General features: G+C 39.9%; 1 protein-coding gene and 1 long non-coding RNA gene across 4 annotated transcripts; both read right to left on the bottom strand.

Moving 5' to 3' along the window:
• Window positions 1-11,428: 11,428 nt before the first annotated feature.
• Window positions 11,429-12,896, bottom strand: LOC144702677 (uncharacterized). The gene is made up of 3 exons (XR_013581330.1): window positions 12,772-12,896; window positions 12,553-12,668; window positions 11,429-11,608 (listed from the first exon to the last, which is right to left on the bottom strand). It is a non-coding gene; the product is annotated as an uncharacterized LOC144702677 (long non-coding RNA).
• A 401-nt stretch (window positions 12,897-13,297) lies between these two features.
• Window positions 13,298-17,680, bottom strand: SAP (Transducin/WD40 repeat-like superfamily protein). Of its 3 annotated transcripts, XR_013581175.1 has the most exons (4): window positions 16,367-17,680; window positions 15,848-16,055; window positions 15,580-15,781; window positions 14,398-14,529 (listed from the first exon to the last, which is right to left on the bottom strand). XR_013581175.1 is itself a non-coding variant. In XM_078573946.1 (3 exons), the coding sequence occupies exons 2-3, from the start codon at window positions 16,544-16,546 to the stop codon at window positions 13,426-13,428; spliced, it is 1,284 nt and encodes a 427-aa protein (XP_078430072.1). In that variant the 5' UTR covers window positions 16,547-16,589; window positions 16,731-17,656; the 3' UTR covers window positions 13,298-13,425. The 3 variants fall into 3 exon arrangements, 2 of the variants coding, with proteins under 2 accessions (XP_078430072.1, XP_078430071.1); XM_078573946.1 differs by lacking the exons at window positions 15,580-15,781; window positions 15,848-16,055 and having other exon boundaries at window positions 13,298-14,529; window positions 16,367-16,589; window positions 16,731-17,656; XM_078573945.1 differs by lacking the exons at window positions 15,580-15,781; window positions 15,848-16,055 and having other exon boundaries at window positions 13,298-14,529; window positions 16,367-17,656.
• Window positions 17,681-17,894: the final 214 nt, after the last annotated feature.

The raw sequence follows: 17,894 nt of genomic DNA, 5'->3' as shown, positions 1-17,894 counted from the left end.
GCATCCAAATTATCAAATAGTATAGTATATTCCCTCATTTTTGCAAGTTGTTGTACTGAAACTAGGCTTACAAATTATTTTGGGACATGTAGCACATTAGTTATTTTCCCAATGGGCTGAATGTTCATACTACCAATGCCAACTACTGGAAGTAGTGTGCCATCAGCAGTTTGAACATGCTTTCCAGGAGCAATCTTCTCATATGTTATAAAGATCTCTCTTCTATATTACATATGGTTTGTTGCTCCTGAGTCTAGGATCCAAGCCTTTTCTGGATTCCTAGTAAACAAAGTAATATGAGTAATATTTCCCTTTTACCAGTGTTGGCTATGGATGTTGACCCGATGACAGCACCACCAGAGATGATTGACTTCAAGGTCCGGAATTCTTGGATCATCTTCTGGAAGTCCTGGGTTGAAGGAAAATTTTCTGAATTGGTTGCTCCTTGTTGTGCTAGGTGGGCTCTGGCAATGTGTGGAGGCTTTCCATGAAGCTTCCAGCACTTATCTTTGGTATGGTCCTTCTTCTTGCAGTTGTTGCAGGCCAATCTTCCTTGTTTATTCTTTCAATTCCAGCAGGATTCTGAATTTTTGTAGCATATGCAGTATTCTCAACGGTGCTACGGGCTGCATTTAAGCAGCTTTCTTCCTGCATGACCTTGGACACTGCTTGGTCGAAAGTGGGCTCTTCCTCCCTGTTGTATAATTGACTCCTGATCATTTCAAACTCAAGTCTGAGCCCTTATAAAAACTGACACAGCCGATTTGTAGCTTCATGAGCTCTGGCAACTGGGTCTATAGACGATGGTCGACAGTGATCTAGCTCATTATGGATATCCCGTAGCTTGTTTGAGTAGGTCATGACATCCATATATCCTTGCTTGAGAGTGTATGCTTTTACAATAAGATCAATAATCTTCGTCTTATCCTCCTTTTTAGAATGAATTTGATGAATTGCTTCCCACAATGATTTTGCTGTTCCACACGTAGAGAATCTTGTTAATTGCTCAGATGCAATAGAATCTAACATCCATGCGAACAGAAAATCCTTTGTTATCCACTTTGGAAATTTTGGATGAGTTTCGCATGGAGGATCTTCTGAGAGATGATGAGTAAGCTTCCTGGGCTTCAAAACTGCCTGGATATTCCTCTCCCATAGTAGGAGATTATTTCCGTTGAAGATATTTCACTTGGCAATCACTGGAAATTGGGTAAGCCATCTATCAGCAAATAGAATTTGATGGCTTGAAGGTACCACTTGAGAAGAGACTTTTGCAGCTTCGTCTGCCATAAGCTAAAAATTTTCTGATGATATGAATTTCAGCTCCAACGATTTAGAAGAAGATCCTCCCGTGGGATGAACTTCTCCTTAGCAGCAATTTCGGAGCTTCAGCTTTCAACAGGCGATCACAAAGCCTGCTCTGGTACCATGTAGAATCTTCTAGTAGCTTGCAATGATGATAGAATGAGGAGAAGACAAGGAGAAGAACAATAAAACATGTATATCATTGACTTAAACTCCAAGTACATCTCATGATCCCTTTTATAGGGTAGTAACTAGCCCCTAATAACGGCTAATTATAATGGCTAGAAAACTAGCCGTTATAACTTACCCGATTTGATATTTCAAATCGGGTGATGGGCCATATGGACCCGATACTGATAATTAGGCTTTTATTTTAATCCCGATAGGTAATGCATTGTTTTATTGGGCTTTATTATGCCCGTACATTCAACAAAAACCAATGATAAAATCTCCTTGGTACAGATCAGATCCACACTTTCATGCTTCCCAGGTGAGGTGTGTTGAATTGTACATTGTTCAGCCTTAAGACATATCTACATGATCCCTCCACGTGGAATCTCCTCCATTTTGATTAGTCGCATTATCACTCCACTATCATCATTATGTTGTTCCAATCAGATAGGGAGTGAAGGGGACCCAAGGGGAGATGGGAGAAGAAGGTTGGGCACCTAAAGAGCTCTGTCCTAGGCAAATTTTGGTCAAGATATTCTCCTATTATACTTGACGGGAATTTTTCATAAAAATCCATAAAAATTTAAGCAAATCTTCAGACATATAAAAAACCATTGGTGTGTAACCATCTAGGCCTAGGTAGATAATCAATTACCTTTATTTCCATCCTAAATAATTATTTTTATCATAATATAGATTAATTAATCACATATTTATTTAATTGAATCAATCAGTTGAGTTTCCAATGATGGATATTATGTGGTCATCAAGTCAAATCACACCACCCTGTTTTATTTAAGTTCATTGAATAAAATATTATGTTCATTATAATAGCGTAATGTTTATAATGAAGTCTATGATATGTGTAATGACATAGTGAATTATGATGAGATCATGATATAGTGATCACTAGTCTTCAAGCATGTATTCTAAATATTCATACTCGACGGATAGTCGAGATAGACATCAAATTATCCGAATAGAATAGCACTAACTGATCTTATTTATACGATAAGTCTAGCCGATTTTATGACTATTATTTTGGCGACACTAAGGACATAAAGTGGGTGCTCTTTGGAGAAAGAGTTAAATGAATTGATCCGAATAATCCCTTAATGGTATTATACCTAAACGTCAATCAAGTTGATTCATGACATGGTTGTATAAGTGATACATTGACCTGAGACACCAAGGACATCTTGTGGATGGACGATTACATTTTTACTACAACTTACGAGCCTCTAATCATGGGATTTAAATAATCCATAGCTCCGATGTAGTAAGACTCTCACGTAGGTGATTGCGTGGTCAAGAAGGGGATCATCCGCCCTTAGTATAAGAGGAGATTGACTCAAGGAAGACGATGCAGCAAATTCCTGGCCAGGGTGGTGAGGATATTGTAGAAGGCATTCTCTAACGATCGATGTCACACATCAATACTAATCGAATGACCGTTTAGGGTTTGACGATCAACCATACCATTAGTCATTCGAGAGTCTCACGCGAATGATGTACTATACATATACAGTAAACGATGAAGGTAAAGGTTCAATGAGAGAGTTCAAACACTACTCAATATCTTCTAGAGTGCGAGGTGTAGCTTGGCACCCCATAAGCTTGAAACTTAACCTATCAATTGGGTTAAATTGATCCTTAGTTAGTTAATCTATATACTGATTTTGTTAATTAACAAGGTTGGTCAATAATTATTATTGGGCCACTAAAGTTTTTTAATTAACTATAATGATACATGGGACTAGAGGGTCACACGCATAACATCATAGGGGCATTGGTGAATATATTTTACTTTATGAAAATTTTGAGAAAAACTTAAGTAAAATATAAATAGGGGAAGGGGAACCCATTTTAAGCACCTTGGCCACACAGAATTGAGAGCCCCCAGCCACCTTTCTCCACTCTTATATATTCTCCACTCAACCAAGGACAGTGTCTTCATGGATAGAAGATCTTCAAGATTTTGAGGGAGAAATGAAGAAGAAGTGGAGATCCAAGAGCAACGTGATCGCGTGGATACTTCTCGGGAATAGGCATGTGAATGGCTACGGAACGGTCTCAGATTGAGGAAGTCAAGGGTAAAACAAGTTCTCCATTCTTGTTGTAAAAATCCATTTAGATTCGATAACATGTTTCCATATTCCTGGAAACCATGTTTTTCATGCCTGAACCAAGTCCTAAAACCCAACACTTACTTCATGAGTAAATGATTCAATGGTTTCTATTTTTGGTTTCTTACTTGTCTATACTTTTTTCTTAGCACCTACATATTTTCTTCAAAAATCATCAACATATGTCTCCAGATTTTCATAATCTATTAAGTGAAATTTGTAAGTTGATTCATAACTAGAGTCATCTGATGTTGATTTTCCCATATAGAACTCATTAGCATCTTCGGCTTCACTTCCTGAATCCTACACACTTAGTACAGGTTCTATGTCATCTTCACCCCATGTTGCTTGAAATGATTTTATATTCTTATCTCCAAACCTTCTCTGATGCAGTGCTTCAATCTTCCTCTTGTCCTTTCGTATTTCTTTCTTCTCCATTTCAGGACATTCAGATGCAAAGTTTTGTGCAACAAAATTCCTCAGACTGATTGAGAAAAAAAGTCACAAAAAGGGGATAAAATTCACCAAATTATTGTCTACACTTTTTTTGTATGACATGATATTTGAGGAATTTAATTGTTGTAGTATGATTTTATCTGCTACCCTCAGTCAAAATGTGACATTGAATAGAAGGAAGACTAAGTGGAGACATAGAAAAGGGTAGATGGGAAGGTATGCTGAAACATCAAAATAGATATAGAAAGATTAAATAGAGATTTTTTATAATACTTTTGATAATATGTAGGTATGTATTTTATGAAAATATTTTCAATTAATTTATCTCAACTTGACCTGTTAGGATTTACTTGATAATTCAAACTGCATGATAAAAATTATTATGGTTTCTATATACGCCATTTTCACTTATCACGTGTTTAGTTTTTTGAACATAACATTAGTTTTTTTAAAAGGATAGGTGGTGGACTTGGATGAGGTGACACATTATATAGCGTTGGGGGTTCAAGACGATAGAGCTGATCTACAAGTATTTTTTACTTTGTCGATGCATGTTGAAGTGCCCTATTACAAAGTGGTTTTACCTTTTGGGTAACAAATCCATTGTTAGGGGTTTTTAACATATCCAGGTTAGAATACCCTAAAATCAGGACTAAGGTACTAATCCTGTGTAAAAGGAAACAAATCATCCCTCTCATTTGTCTCATTAATTAGATTGGGTTAAACTTACAAATCATAGAAACATCTACTTAAATTCAATAAAAATCAAGAATACCTAAATCTACCACTGTTCATACTCTACAGAAAATAAAATATTATGAATCAGAACCTTCAAAATGTCTCTATTCAAAAGATTTTATTTGACCAGTTTAGAAACTCTATGAGATAAAAAAACCTTGACGACTAAAAACCTCTGAAAACATTTGGGATCACAGTTCCATACATATACAATGCATTGATCCCTTGTGAGCCAAGTTATAACTGGGAATGAGTTATTTATTTTATTTTTATACATTTAAATATAATTAGCACCATTTTGGTTTTTGTTACATTGTATGATATTATTTGACATGTTGGATTTTAATACAATTCGTTGATTGGAGTTTGAAGTGTTGGAATCCAAAAGAGAAAGATCATGAATTTGATCATACAACTGAATTGACGTCTATGTCTCAGGAGGTTTGGAATGCCAAATATTCTGATTCTTTAGCTTTTTTATATAATTACTGTTATTTGATGCCTCATTTATGAATTATCATATATGGTTAATATTAAGTCCAGACCAGAACAGGTCCCATGGTATTTAGACACTGCAACTTTGGTCTTAATCTCAGTCTGAACCTGTAGTGCCAAACAAGATTTGTATATGGAAAATTTTTAACCTCTTTCACTCTATACTTCTTCTCCTTTATTTTTCATTGGCATTCTCTCCTTGTTTCTCTCTCTTATGGCTTCCATTCGTTTCCCTCGCTCACCATCAAAAAACATTGTTGTCTTCAAGAAATTTTGAACAAGTCTCCATCTACTTTGTCTATTAGAAATTAAGAAGTAACCCTTGGCTCTGGATCTTGAATATAAACGACTTAATTTACTGGATGTCAAATCAGATACCTAGTGATTTATATTTAAAGAATATCAAGTGATTCTAAGATTTCACACTTAATGCCATCTACCATTGGAAATTCCAAAATTTTCAAACACTTTTCTAGAAATATCAACTTTAATGGAGACTCAAAACAATAAAAAATAAACTTTAATGCTAATAATGTTTTAACTAAAACCTAGTGATTCCAAGAAACCTGACACAAGAAGTTTTAATATCTTCTTCCATATTTCTAAAGACAACTCAAATTTAAGATTGTATGATATTTTTTATGGATGAAAAACTAAAATTTTCACCATATCATTTGAAAAACTCAATTTGTGATATGTTACTGGCTCTTCAGATAATACGCTTGCATTTCCCAACAAAAGGTAGTACTATATGTTTCACATGATATTTGTATTTTTTTGCTCTCAAAATTCTTCTTAATCCTATTCATTTATTTAAGATCACAAAATAATTAAGATAACTTATATTAATAAAAAATAAAAATTTTCTAATGTTCTGATTCATGGCGTCTTCACTGATTGATATTCAAAATTATATTTTTCATTATAGAGCACAGATAGCCTATTCTGTTGATAAAGTTGGCATATCTATTTGATAAAATTCTGCAAATTTAAACAATTTTTTTATGTATAGTAATAAATTGTAAAATAAATTCGATAAAATATGGTCAGGTTTCCTATAATTATACACCTGAATAAGAGTCATTTTATATACGATTTTTTCATGACTTAAATTCATTCAAACCTTTTCTAATTTAAAAAATTGAATATTAAATCCCCAACCACTTATTTTTATAATTATCATTTATCGGTTTTGGTTATGATATATTTTATATGTTTCAGAACTCATCTTAAATAATTTATCAAATTCATTATTTATTCATTTTATTATTAGTGGAGAACAGGATATTAATTTTTTATTATGCAAGGTATGAAAAATAAAATCACTAGTGACATTCAACGTGAGCACCAGGAAGGGCAAGAATGCCATCATCTTCTTGGAGGATTAAAACAAACAAGTTAGTCTTCATAAGAAATCCATGAGAATGTGAACTTAGAGAATTAACCTTTTATGGGGTTTTGGGAACCCCTGGATTCACTTTGACACATAGTTCTTAATAGTGCATTACAAATGCTTATTTTATAGGATTTACACTTAGACTTAGATGTGGACTTTGGCATTGGTACTGCCTACAATAGTATGGACTGCACAACAATTTTTTCTGGTACTGGATGAAACTAAAAAAACAGGTCAAAGTGAAATACCATTAATAAATTAGTTAATGGTAACATGAATAATCAGAAGAAGCATTATTCAATCCATTAAACATATGTATAAAGGAGTTAACTTGAAACATAATGAAACACCATTAATAAATTTTCCATTGTGATCGATAAGCTTATATGGAAACGACTTTATCATTAATGTACTGAAATAAAAAAATTGTGATTCAAATTGGGATTCTTTTTACTGAAATTTCTTGGGCATTAAGTTAGCCAGAGTTGAAAGTGATTCTTGTATTTCATGTTGTCTTTTGCAATATAGAACTTAAAGTGATTCATCAAGGCTGTTGGATAGTTTAAAAGAATATGGATGATGAATTTCATCAATGGTTTAGTTAATCCTACAGAATGTAATAAAAAAAATTGTTATAATATTAAGATTTTATTTAGAATACAATATAGTTATTCCAGTTATCTCATAATTTAACACTACATGATAATAAAATGATATAAAAATACAGAAATGAATGAAAATAAAATTTTGGGATCAATAAACAAACGATGCAAACTATTGAGGATACCTGGGGTTTATTCAGACTATATACATTTTTCTCAATCCCACTGATTTTTACGATGAGATTTATTTTTAAATTGGTGTCCTGATTAGATTTAATGATTATAAGATAACCGGACAGAAAAATACTAACAGTGATTTATTTTTTTTGAATTTGGAAAAAAAATATGGATACAATTAACCATTTTCCTTAAAATGAGAATCTTATTTTTTCGATAATTTATTTTTCCAAATCCAGTAAAAAAATATGATCGAAACATGAGAGTTTAAAGATCTCTTTTTAGGAACATATTCTTAATTGAAAATAGGCAACGGCAAATGTTATCCGTCGCGTCACTCGTCACGGTGACAGAACTGTGACACATTACGTGACAGTGACGGGGACGAAATATCTGTGACGGGTGACGTGACGGTGACGAAGGTCCTCCGATGGGTGACATGACAGGACAGACGTCACGTATGACGTTGGTGATGGATTTTTTAAAGCATTTGGAAAGGATAAAAAAAATTAAAAATTTTTCGTTAGAATAAAAGTACTTTTAAATACTGGAAAGATCATTAAGGTGTGATATTTCAATTACATAATTGAGATCTAATATTATTGGTTTTATTAAGTATATATTTTTCCCATGATATACAGTAGTGTTCGCCCAACCGATATCCGTCCGTCATCCGGTATCGGACAGCCGATATCTGATATCTGGGAAAAAATGGGACGGTGCCGGATATTGGATTCGGATATCGGTCGATATCTGTCTATAAGGGGTCAGACGGATATCGGTATCGGATACCGAAGGTGGAGGGACGAGGCAGATACCGGATGCCGGATATCGGTTTTCGATATCCGGATATCGGTACCGATATTGATAAGCTATCTATCTCACTCATTTACAATAAATGAAATATATTTTTATAAAAATATCGGTGTTGGATATTGAAAACTGATATCCACACCCGATATCCGATATCGTCATCCTTCCCCCTCAGACAGAGACGGATCTCGACATCGAGACGGATATCGGTATTGGATATCGGCACTATAGCAACCGATATCTGATACCGATATCCGATATCTGGATATTGGAATGAGCGGATACCTGAAAATTGCCTTTCCGGTATCGGGACGGGCGAACACTTATATATAGGGAGTATTATATAAGAGCCTATGTTGTATAAAAATTCCAAATTATGGAGAACGCTAAGTAAAGGGAATTTTTTTCTCTCCCTAGAATAATATGATTCATAGTGTGAAACATCTTTAATAAATTTAGTACTTTTAGATATTGAAAAGTTCATTAAGGTGTATTATTTTAATTACATAATTGAGAGGAAATATTATTGGTCATATTAGGTACAATTTTTTCTCGTGATATATAGGGAGTATTATATAAGAGCCTATGTTGTATAAAAATTCCAAATTATGGAGAAAGCTAATTGAAGCTCAATTTTCCCCCCCCTAGAATAATATGATTAGTAGTGTGCCACATCTTAATAAATTTAATACTTTTAAATACTCAGAAGTTCATTAAGGTGTATTATTTTTCATTACATAATTGAGAGGAATTATTAATGGTCATAGTAAGTAGAATTTTTTCCAGGATAAAAAATTTATAATATGGAAAAATTAACTTGAAGGGAATTGTTTTTCTTCTTAGAGAAATAGGATAAAAAGTGTGCCACATCCATACATTAAATTTCTATGTCTAACTATGTAGTTAAAAAATGAAAATTTACATCTAGAGAAATGGGACAATGAATTATTCAACAAAATATATTTTGAAAAAAAGATTGTAAAGTAATAAAGAAAGCATAATGTTGTCTACTGAAATAAGACCGATGTAGTATTATGAATGTTACAATTCTTTCTCCGTGGATGCCTCCGAGAATCATACAGTCCACACGTCTTATGCTTCTACTTGGGCACCTTCGAGAAGCTCCTGAAAAATCCCTTCTAACTGAAAGCCTTGATAATTCTGCAAAGGAATGAACTCGATGGGTAAATATCAAAAATATTATTTAACATAAAGCGTTGTGATATTTAGGGTTAGAATTATTACCTCATACTAGTCCTCATCTTTAGAAAAGCCCTTGTCATTATCACCATCACAAAGTTGAGCATTCTCGGGATGTAATCAACACTTCACAGTGACAAGGAGCTCAATGCCTTCAACAGTAAGGCGTTCCCTTTTGAATGTGATGACTGCACGTCCTACAGAGAACAAATGCTCTACTGGGACACTAGTCGCTCATACAGAAATAAACTGTTGAGCAAGGGTAGCTAGATGAGGGTAAGTCTCTTTGCCTATGCGAGCCCGCCATCCTAGCTCTGTCTCTGTGTCCTTCCTCTTTGTTGCTTGGAGATAAGTTTCCAATTCCTCTGTAGGAATGGGTACATGTCTCTCCTTTTCTCTAAGGGAGGGTACCCCATCGATGAGTTCAGTGGGCCAATCATCATCCTCATGGTCATTAGATGCTAGATCTTGGTCCCCATGACGATGGTCCATGGGGTGTCTGTAGGAAAAAAATTGTGCTATAATCTCCTTTGTCTTCTCTAGAGTCTTCATCACTACACCGCCTTGCCTGTACGCCTCAAGAATCAAGAGTTGATCAGTAGGAATGCCCATTTTCTTATCATAAATTCTAACGTGATTGAACTGCATATGCCTCCCGTATGTGTTTGTAGATCCATCTTTATGCATCTTCAACCCATTCCGTAATGGGTCAACTTTTTAGTTGCGATATAGTATGCACGCCCATATGCCCGACCCAACCTCCATAAAATATTTCACTGTGTCTGCATTCCCTTTACATCTGCTACAAGATGTCCCAACCAAAGGCAGAGGGGTTTCCTGAACATTGTTTGTCGATGGCTCTCCTCCCGAGTCAATGCGCAAGTCGCCACATGGGAATTACATTCAAGACTAGTTCATTGAGAAGAGATAAAATCTGCTCCGCTCATTCAGCTAAATTTGAAAATAATGCATTGAGCTAAATTCAGAAAAGAGATAAATTGAGCGAAAAAAATGCATTCATTCAAAGATATAACTAACAAAAGATAGAGAGAGTTTGAAATAAAACCAAGAGCAAGAACGGATGAAAGCGAGATATAATATAACTCACAAAGGTATTCAGGGATAGAGAGATAAACCAATATGGACTGGAGATGATGAGGACAGATAGAACCATTAGAAGAAAAAACAATGTTAGAACAAGTGCACGAGTAAAAGCCATTTAAAGATAGAACTAACTAGAGATTGAGAATGCCGAAACAGGATCCTAGAGCGAGAACAAAATAGATGAATATATAATATAAAGTTGAGAAGATGGCATTAGACAGAACAATAAAACAAACCAACATTCCGAAAATGAAATACATGATTAAAAATGTATTTTGAGAGCATCGAGAGTTAGAACTAACTACAGATATAGAAAACTCAAAGCAAAACTTAGAACGAGAAAGGATGAGAGAGGAAGAATCAAACTCATGGGATGCAAGGATGGAGAGATGAATGATATGGATTGGAGACGATGAAGAAAGATAGAACTTTCAGATTAAAAAAAAGAGATTAAACAATATTGCTGCAACATATGCATAAATTAACTGTGTCTAGATAGCATGCGAAGTTAGAGGTAACAAGAGATAAAGAGTTCTCAAAACAAAACTCAGAGTGACAGAAGAATGAGAGAGAAAGAGGAAGAGAGATGAAATGGTTATCGAGTGTAGGTAATGTGGACAGAGAGAACTTTCAGATTCAACAAAATTTCTAGAATAAACTCTTGAATAAAATGCATTAGAGGTATAACTAAGACCAGTCAGAGAAACTAGAAGGTGATGCCAAATACAAAGAGTGTAAAAATTAATCAGTTTTGGATTTTGAGGGCGAACGTACCACAATATTCATCCGAGAGCATATCACTACATTCATGTTAATTCAAAAGAAATAAGGAAATGTTTCACTATTTAATGCTTGAAAGAACATTTCTATCACATAGAAACAAAGATGAAATAGGAACCTGAAAAATGACAACCTAGAAACAAATATCCCACTTGATCTTTGACACGAACTTAACTCCTTGAAATCCTGCTATTTCTTCCTCAAATCCTTGCCTTTGACCGCTCTTTCTTTGCCAAATCCTTGACCTGAAAATTGTCTTGATTCGTTGAAATGACAGAAATGGCAAGGAACAGAAAGCAGAGAAAATTACCAACAGTTTACGTCATGTATTTTAGTCACCAGTGATAGTGACACTGTTCGGTGACGGGACGACGCGTGTGGTGACGCGTGACCAGAATGTGATGGAAATATTCAAATGGCTAGGATGTGTGACAGGACGGGGATGTGACGAACTACTCGTCACGTCCCCATCTGTCATCACTCGTCATCTGTCCCATCATGTCTGGGGCGTCACGCCCCGGATATGCCGTTCCCTAATTTAAAAGAATTCTAGCGTCTTTAGCGTTCTCAAATTTATCTCATTGAACATACTTATATGACATTTAATATCATGAATGCTAAGAAGAAACATTAATCTCATCTGAAAAATAAACCATATGAAAAATGTGCATGAGAGGTAAACAGTACATTATGTGCCCAATTAATTGATGATGAGACATGAATGAAGATGCACAACAGCTAATTTGACTGAATCAATCCGTAGCTAAAAATTAACATGAAATTTTATAATGCAAACCATGATATCATCCCTACACTACCTAAGAATTTTGATGACACTCAAAAGCTATTGTTCTTTCAAGGGAGTAATTTATTGAAGGTTATGTAATTTATTTCATTCATTTAAGCCAATATTTCATTAATATCATCGATTTAACGTCTATATTATAGCAAGGTCAAAAAACTGCACTTTTGACGGCTACTCGGCCTTCTTTTACAAAGTTTCAAAAACAAAGTGGCATTTTTAAGAATACCCGAAAGTGTTCTAGAAAAAAAATGATTGTATTATCTGATTTCAAACATCCGAGGATTGATACTAACAGTTCGTGGATTGGTCTAATCATTCATGGTGCTTTATATGTAGATCGTAGCTTTAAAAGTCGTCAAGAAAAGTGTTTCTGGAAGTTTATACTTCTTTGGAGTCAATCGCACTACGCATGACCTCGTCCGCCTCCGCTGGAATATACGGCACCATGCCTTACAGCTTCTTATCTGAGATACGGCAGTTTACTACACTCATTTGCACCGCTGCGTTAGAGATATACTTAATGAAGGACTGGTTACTGCTCAAGGAGAAATACTTGACCAGATCCTAAAAGAATGAATGTAAAAAATCAAACAAAAAAGATACCTGAAGCCATCATCGAATATTTGAGGCTTGAGGAAAGATGGAACGCAAGAACTTTGAAGAGAAACCTTGTGGTTGAATAGAAGTGAGCTCGACATCTCGAGCCACTAGATGCTCCAAGATAGAGTCTAACCATCATATCCGACCCGAGAACTTTTTTCGTATTTATAGGTAAGAGGTAAATTAATCCATTCGAGTCTAATTCGAAATAATCCCAGCATTTAATCGGAATTAACTTGGTCACTACCCACATATATCCCAACGCTCGTTTAATGGTTTTAATCACCGACTTAACCGAGCTACTTATCGGGATGAATGATCGAGATATGACTGACAAAAACTAATGAACGATGGGTTCAATCATCATATCCGACCCGATAACTTTCCATCTAGTTATGGGCAAGAGGATAATTAATCCATTCGAGTCTAATTCCAGATAATCCCATCATTTAACTTAATCAGTGCATAAATAAATCCCAAGACTCGTTTCATGGTTTTAATGAAGACTTAACCGAGTCACTAGGCGGGACGAATGATCGAGATATGATTTACAAAAACAAATGTATGTCCACTTTAGAAATGAAACCAAAAAAATACAGTCGAGGTGGCAGACAAGAGAAACCGGAATAATTCTCCCTCCTCCCAAGTTTTCTCCAACTACGAGTGGCCAAAGTCCCAGAGATGGAGGCCCGTAGCCCGACACCAAACGGCAACCCGCCTTTCATCTGCGGCGACAGCGGCAGCGGCGCCGCCCGTTCTCTCCCTGAAAGCATACAAAAACTCCCCCGTGACAGCGTCCCACACGCCCACCGCGCCATCGCTGCCGCAAACAACAGCGTATCCCCAGTTCATGGCCCCGGGCTGCGCGACCCGCCTCCTGCCCGTGTTAAACCGGCAGACCTCCTCCTGCGAGCGAGCCACGATCACCTTCCCCAGCCCCTCCTCATCAACGACCATGACTCGGCCTTCGCAAGCATCCACCGCCTCCACGGCGGCCCCCCGGCGGAACCCAATCTCCGCCACCGGCGCCTCCGGCCGGTCCAGCGCCACGACAAACATCCGCGACGCGGTGCACCCCACGACCGTGCCCGGGTCCGAGAACCGCACCCGCCCCACCGCGCCGGCCCTGTCCGTGAACATGTGCCAGCCCACGACCGCGTCCGGGTCCGTCAGCGAGCCGCCCACGTAAGCCAGCTCCCCCTCGCCGCCGCTCCAGACGCGGAGAGACCGCCCGGGAACGCCGGCGAAGAGCCCGACCCACCATCCCCCGCGCCCGGCGAAGTCCACCAGCGTGCCGTCCTCGACCGCGTTGCCTGTCCGCACCCGGCGCGCCGGCTCGTCGCGCAGGGCGGCTACGTGGATGTCCCCGTCCTGGGACGCGTACACGAGCCGGCCGGGGCGGTCGAAGAGAAGGCCGGAGATGGCGCGCGAGAAGCTGCCCAGAACGTCGCGGCTCGGGTTGGGGACGAAGGTGGCCGCTAGCTCGCGGGAGGCGAGGTCGAAGACGCGGACGGAGCCGTCGAGGAAGCCGGCCGCGAGGTGGCGGTCTGAGAGAGATAGTCTTCGGCAGGCTAGACTTTCGTCGAGGAGGAGGAGCGAGTGGGTGCAGAGCCGCCGGCGGAAGTTGCCGGCGAGGCGGTGGCAGTGCGCGAACTCCGCGCGCCACGTCGGGCGGCGCTGCCGCTCCCTCGACCAGACTCCCCGCGTTAGGTTTTGCCATAGGAGCTCCGACTGCGATATCGCCCTCCACGAGCTGCACACCTGCATGGCCGAATATCAGAATTATCGTTAAGAATTTTGCGGGAGTGAATAGGGGTGTTCTTGGGAAGCAAATAAATGAACCGTGACTTGCGATCTAAGTCTGCCACTGAACCGGAAGAACATCTAGAAGAAAGAGAAGGAAGAGATTGCGAATTTGCCGTTCGCGAGCATCGAGAAAGAGTGAATCTCTTAACCTTAGTTACAGTCAACTGCGTGTGTGGATCCCGTATCGTCTTTACGATTTTGCTGGGTCACCGTTATGTTAGCGGTCATGTTTTTTCAAGAAAGAGAAACAGAGAGAGGAGACGGAAATGCAGAGAAAGAGGGTAATTACGGAGAGTGGGAGAAAGAGAGAGAAAAAGATAATGAGAGAGAGAGATAGAAGTGAGCGAGAGACAGAGAGACACTGAGTGTGTGAGAAAGAGACAGAAAGAGGAAAAGAGAGAGGGGGAGGGAGCAAGAAAAAGACAGAGTGAAAAAGAGGGAGAGAGGGTGATAAAGAGACATAGACAGGGTGGCTGAGAAAAAAACTGAGAAAGAGGAGACAGAGCGAGAGTGAGTGGGAAAGAGACAGAAAGAGCGAGCAAGAGAGAGATAAGACTGTGTATGTGACAAAGAGCGCGTGTCTGCGTGTGTGTGAGAAAGAGAGAGAGAAATAATGATACAGAAGCGGGAAAGAGAAGGAGAGAGAGAGAGAAGAGAGAGTGAATGAGAGTGACAAAGAGAGAGTGAGATTCTGTGAGAGAAAGAGAGAGTGCGTGAGATCATGTGTAAAAGAGAGGGGGGAGAAAGTGTGTGAGAAGGAGATAGAGAGAGGGAAGGATAAATCGCGTGAGAGAGAGAGAGAGAGGAGAATAGATCGCGTGAGAGTGAGAGAGAGAGAGAGAGAGAAAGGGAGAGGCAATGAGCTAGCTGGAGGGGCCGAGGGGCCAGGCCCGCCCTCCACCTGCGTACCAAATGGTCTACATGACCAAGACAAAGAGAACGGCACGAGCATAAAAAATAAAAGACCATCGCAATCACGTGAGCAAATCGAATTATGTATAGTACCCATCTCTTGGAAGATCCCTAGAATAAGAGAGCAACGGCGGAATTTCCACAAACTCTTCTCGCCCGCAATCAGCAGGAAATGCCAACCCCTCGGGCTTCTGTTTCTTCCCAAGAACCCGCGTTACTGAAGCAGAGATTTTGGAAAACGACTTTGAACCGGCCGAAAATGTTGACGACGGAGAAGGGATTTTGGCAGACGGACCTGCAGCTAAGCTAGTCTATAACTCCATTACACCAACGAGCATTAAGAAAATATAAAACAAGATACCTGCTACTTGCAGCCTAGGCCTGGCGCAGCGCAGCCCGGAATTCAATTAAAAATATAGGAATGTGGGAGGGACAGCCACGATGAGATGGGAATTTGAAGAAAAGAGACAAAGACCCTTGGTGAGTAGTGGTCAGACGCAGTCCGAACTTTGCAGAATCCAACGGAAAGGATGGCCTATTCCGTGATAGGGTCGCCCTCTGCCAGCCCCCTAGAGATTAATAGATAGATAGAGAAAGGCAGATAAGCCCACCGCAGATCTGCTAAGAATGAGTCGAGTGGAGAGATGACCGAAAGAAGAGCGCAGGGCAGGGATGATAATGCCGGCAAGCCAGCAATTCAAGAGATTATCGGCAGAAGAGAAGAGATAAGTAACCGACTAAGGAACAGGGTCAAAAAGCTCTCGTTTTGCACCATCGGTTACTCGCGTATCATCATCAAATATTATCGTCATCACTACTACTATCATCGTTAGCGTTGGTCGGAGAACGAAGGGTTTGAGCGGAAGAAGGTAAGTTGTACCTGGAAAAGAGCGACGACGGCGGGCGCCGCGGAGAGCTTGCCGGAAGTTGTGGCGGCGGCCATGGCGACTTGCACCGCCAACGCCTCGAGGAAGGGTTCGGGCCAGGCGTCGTCGGCGGACCTCCGGCGCGACGAAGACGGCTCGCCGGCTCGGGCCGGGCCCGGACCCGCCGTCGACATGGGTTGCAGCCGTCTGGCGCAGTAAGGACGAGCCCGCCCGCGGCTTGGGAAGATCAAATCGGACGAGAATATAACCGAAGCGGAATGTTTTGGCGACGAGGGAGGCGTCATAAAGGCCCACTCTTCCGGCGCGCCTTAATTTTTTCTCCAGTTAATTTAATGAGGAAATACATTAGAATATTACCTCCTTCCTTGGGCTTCTTTAATCGAGTCCCATCTCTGTTCATCCTCCTTGCCAAGGCGCCTTCTTTACTGCTCCGTCCTCCTATTTTCCCTAATCGAGCTTCCACTCTTCCCCTTGTTAGAATCGAATGATAATAGGTCTAGAGAGAGATATGGATAGATGGATAGATGGATGGATGTTTGCATGCGGAGCAGGGGAGTTGCATGGATGAATGCTTCGATGGGCCATGCGCCGCAGCTCAAATATAATCTATCTACCCGCTGCGCTGCACGTGCCTGCGAATCCCCTTCCTTTATGGAAATCCCAGCGCTTATCTGCCTCATTCTCTCCCTCCATCATTGACCAACTCCCCTGCTGTGGGTAATATACATAAAAGAGCGAGAGAGAGAGAGAGAGAGAGAGAGAGAGAGAGAGAGAGAGAGAGAAAGTTAGCGCGTGCTGGGGAAACGGGGAAGACAAGAAGAGGCAAGAACAGGAAGGGGGGGGGGGAAGAGAAGAGTAAGTGGAGAGTACGGAATGCGTTGGGCAGGAACCAAAGGTAGTAACTTTTCTGGGTCTTCTTGGCCCTTATGAGGAGAATCCGAAGAGCAGGGCCAGATGAGAGCGGAGAATGAGCGGGGACAAGAAGAGGAAGAGAGAAGATGGCCCGCTGAGGAGCAGAGGGCGTAAGTCTCTGTGGCGGGTGGAAGCTCTGGCAGCTTTGGCATGTTCTCTCGACCAGTCCACTAGAGATCAAAAGAGCAAGTCCGCCAACAATGTGGTCTCTCTGTGTCTGTCTCCCTGTCTCTCTTTCTCTCCATTATGGCGCCTGACAAAGCCCCGCTTTGGACCTTCCTCTTACGGCTGGCAAATTGACCCGCCGGGAGTAAATGGAAACTCGCCACCCATTAAATTGCATTCCACTGCCCTCGTTTTCTAAACCATTTCTCTCACCATTTTATCTCATTCTCTATCCTCGAGCTCACAGAGTTCAGCTCCGCGGTCAAGAACGGTGCCTCAGTGAAAGTCTGATAACTGATTGACAGGAAGCTCCGGGATCCAAGCTCGAGAGGGAGATAGAGCCTGAGCTAGAGATTGTGATAGAGAGAAGAATTAGAGATAGTCATAGAGGTCGAGGATAGACAAAGAGATAGTCATAGAGGTAGAAGATAAACGTAGAGGTGG

The sequence above is a fragment of the Wolffia australiana genome, chromosome 4 (genome assembly GCF_029677425.1).
Source record: "Wolffia australiana isolate 7733 chromosome 4, ASM2967742v1".
Taxonomy (NCBI): domain Eukaryota; kingdom Viridiplantae; phylum Streptophyta; class Magnoliopsida; order Alismatales; family Araceae; genus Wolffia; species Wolffia australiana.
The sequence above is the reverse complement of the archived record's forward strand: the minus strand, read 5'-3'. Positions and strand labels throughout refer to the sequence as shown.

Coding starts and splice junctions, on each gene's coding strand:
- SAP (XM_078573945.1), bottom strand. CDS start 16,657: ATGACGCCTCCCTCGTCGCCAAAACATTCCGCTTCGGTTATATTCTCG. Junction 14,530..16,366: donor CCGTCGTCGCTCTTTTCCAG/GTACAACTTACC, acceptor TCGGCCATGCAG/GTGTGCAGCTCGTGGAGGGC.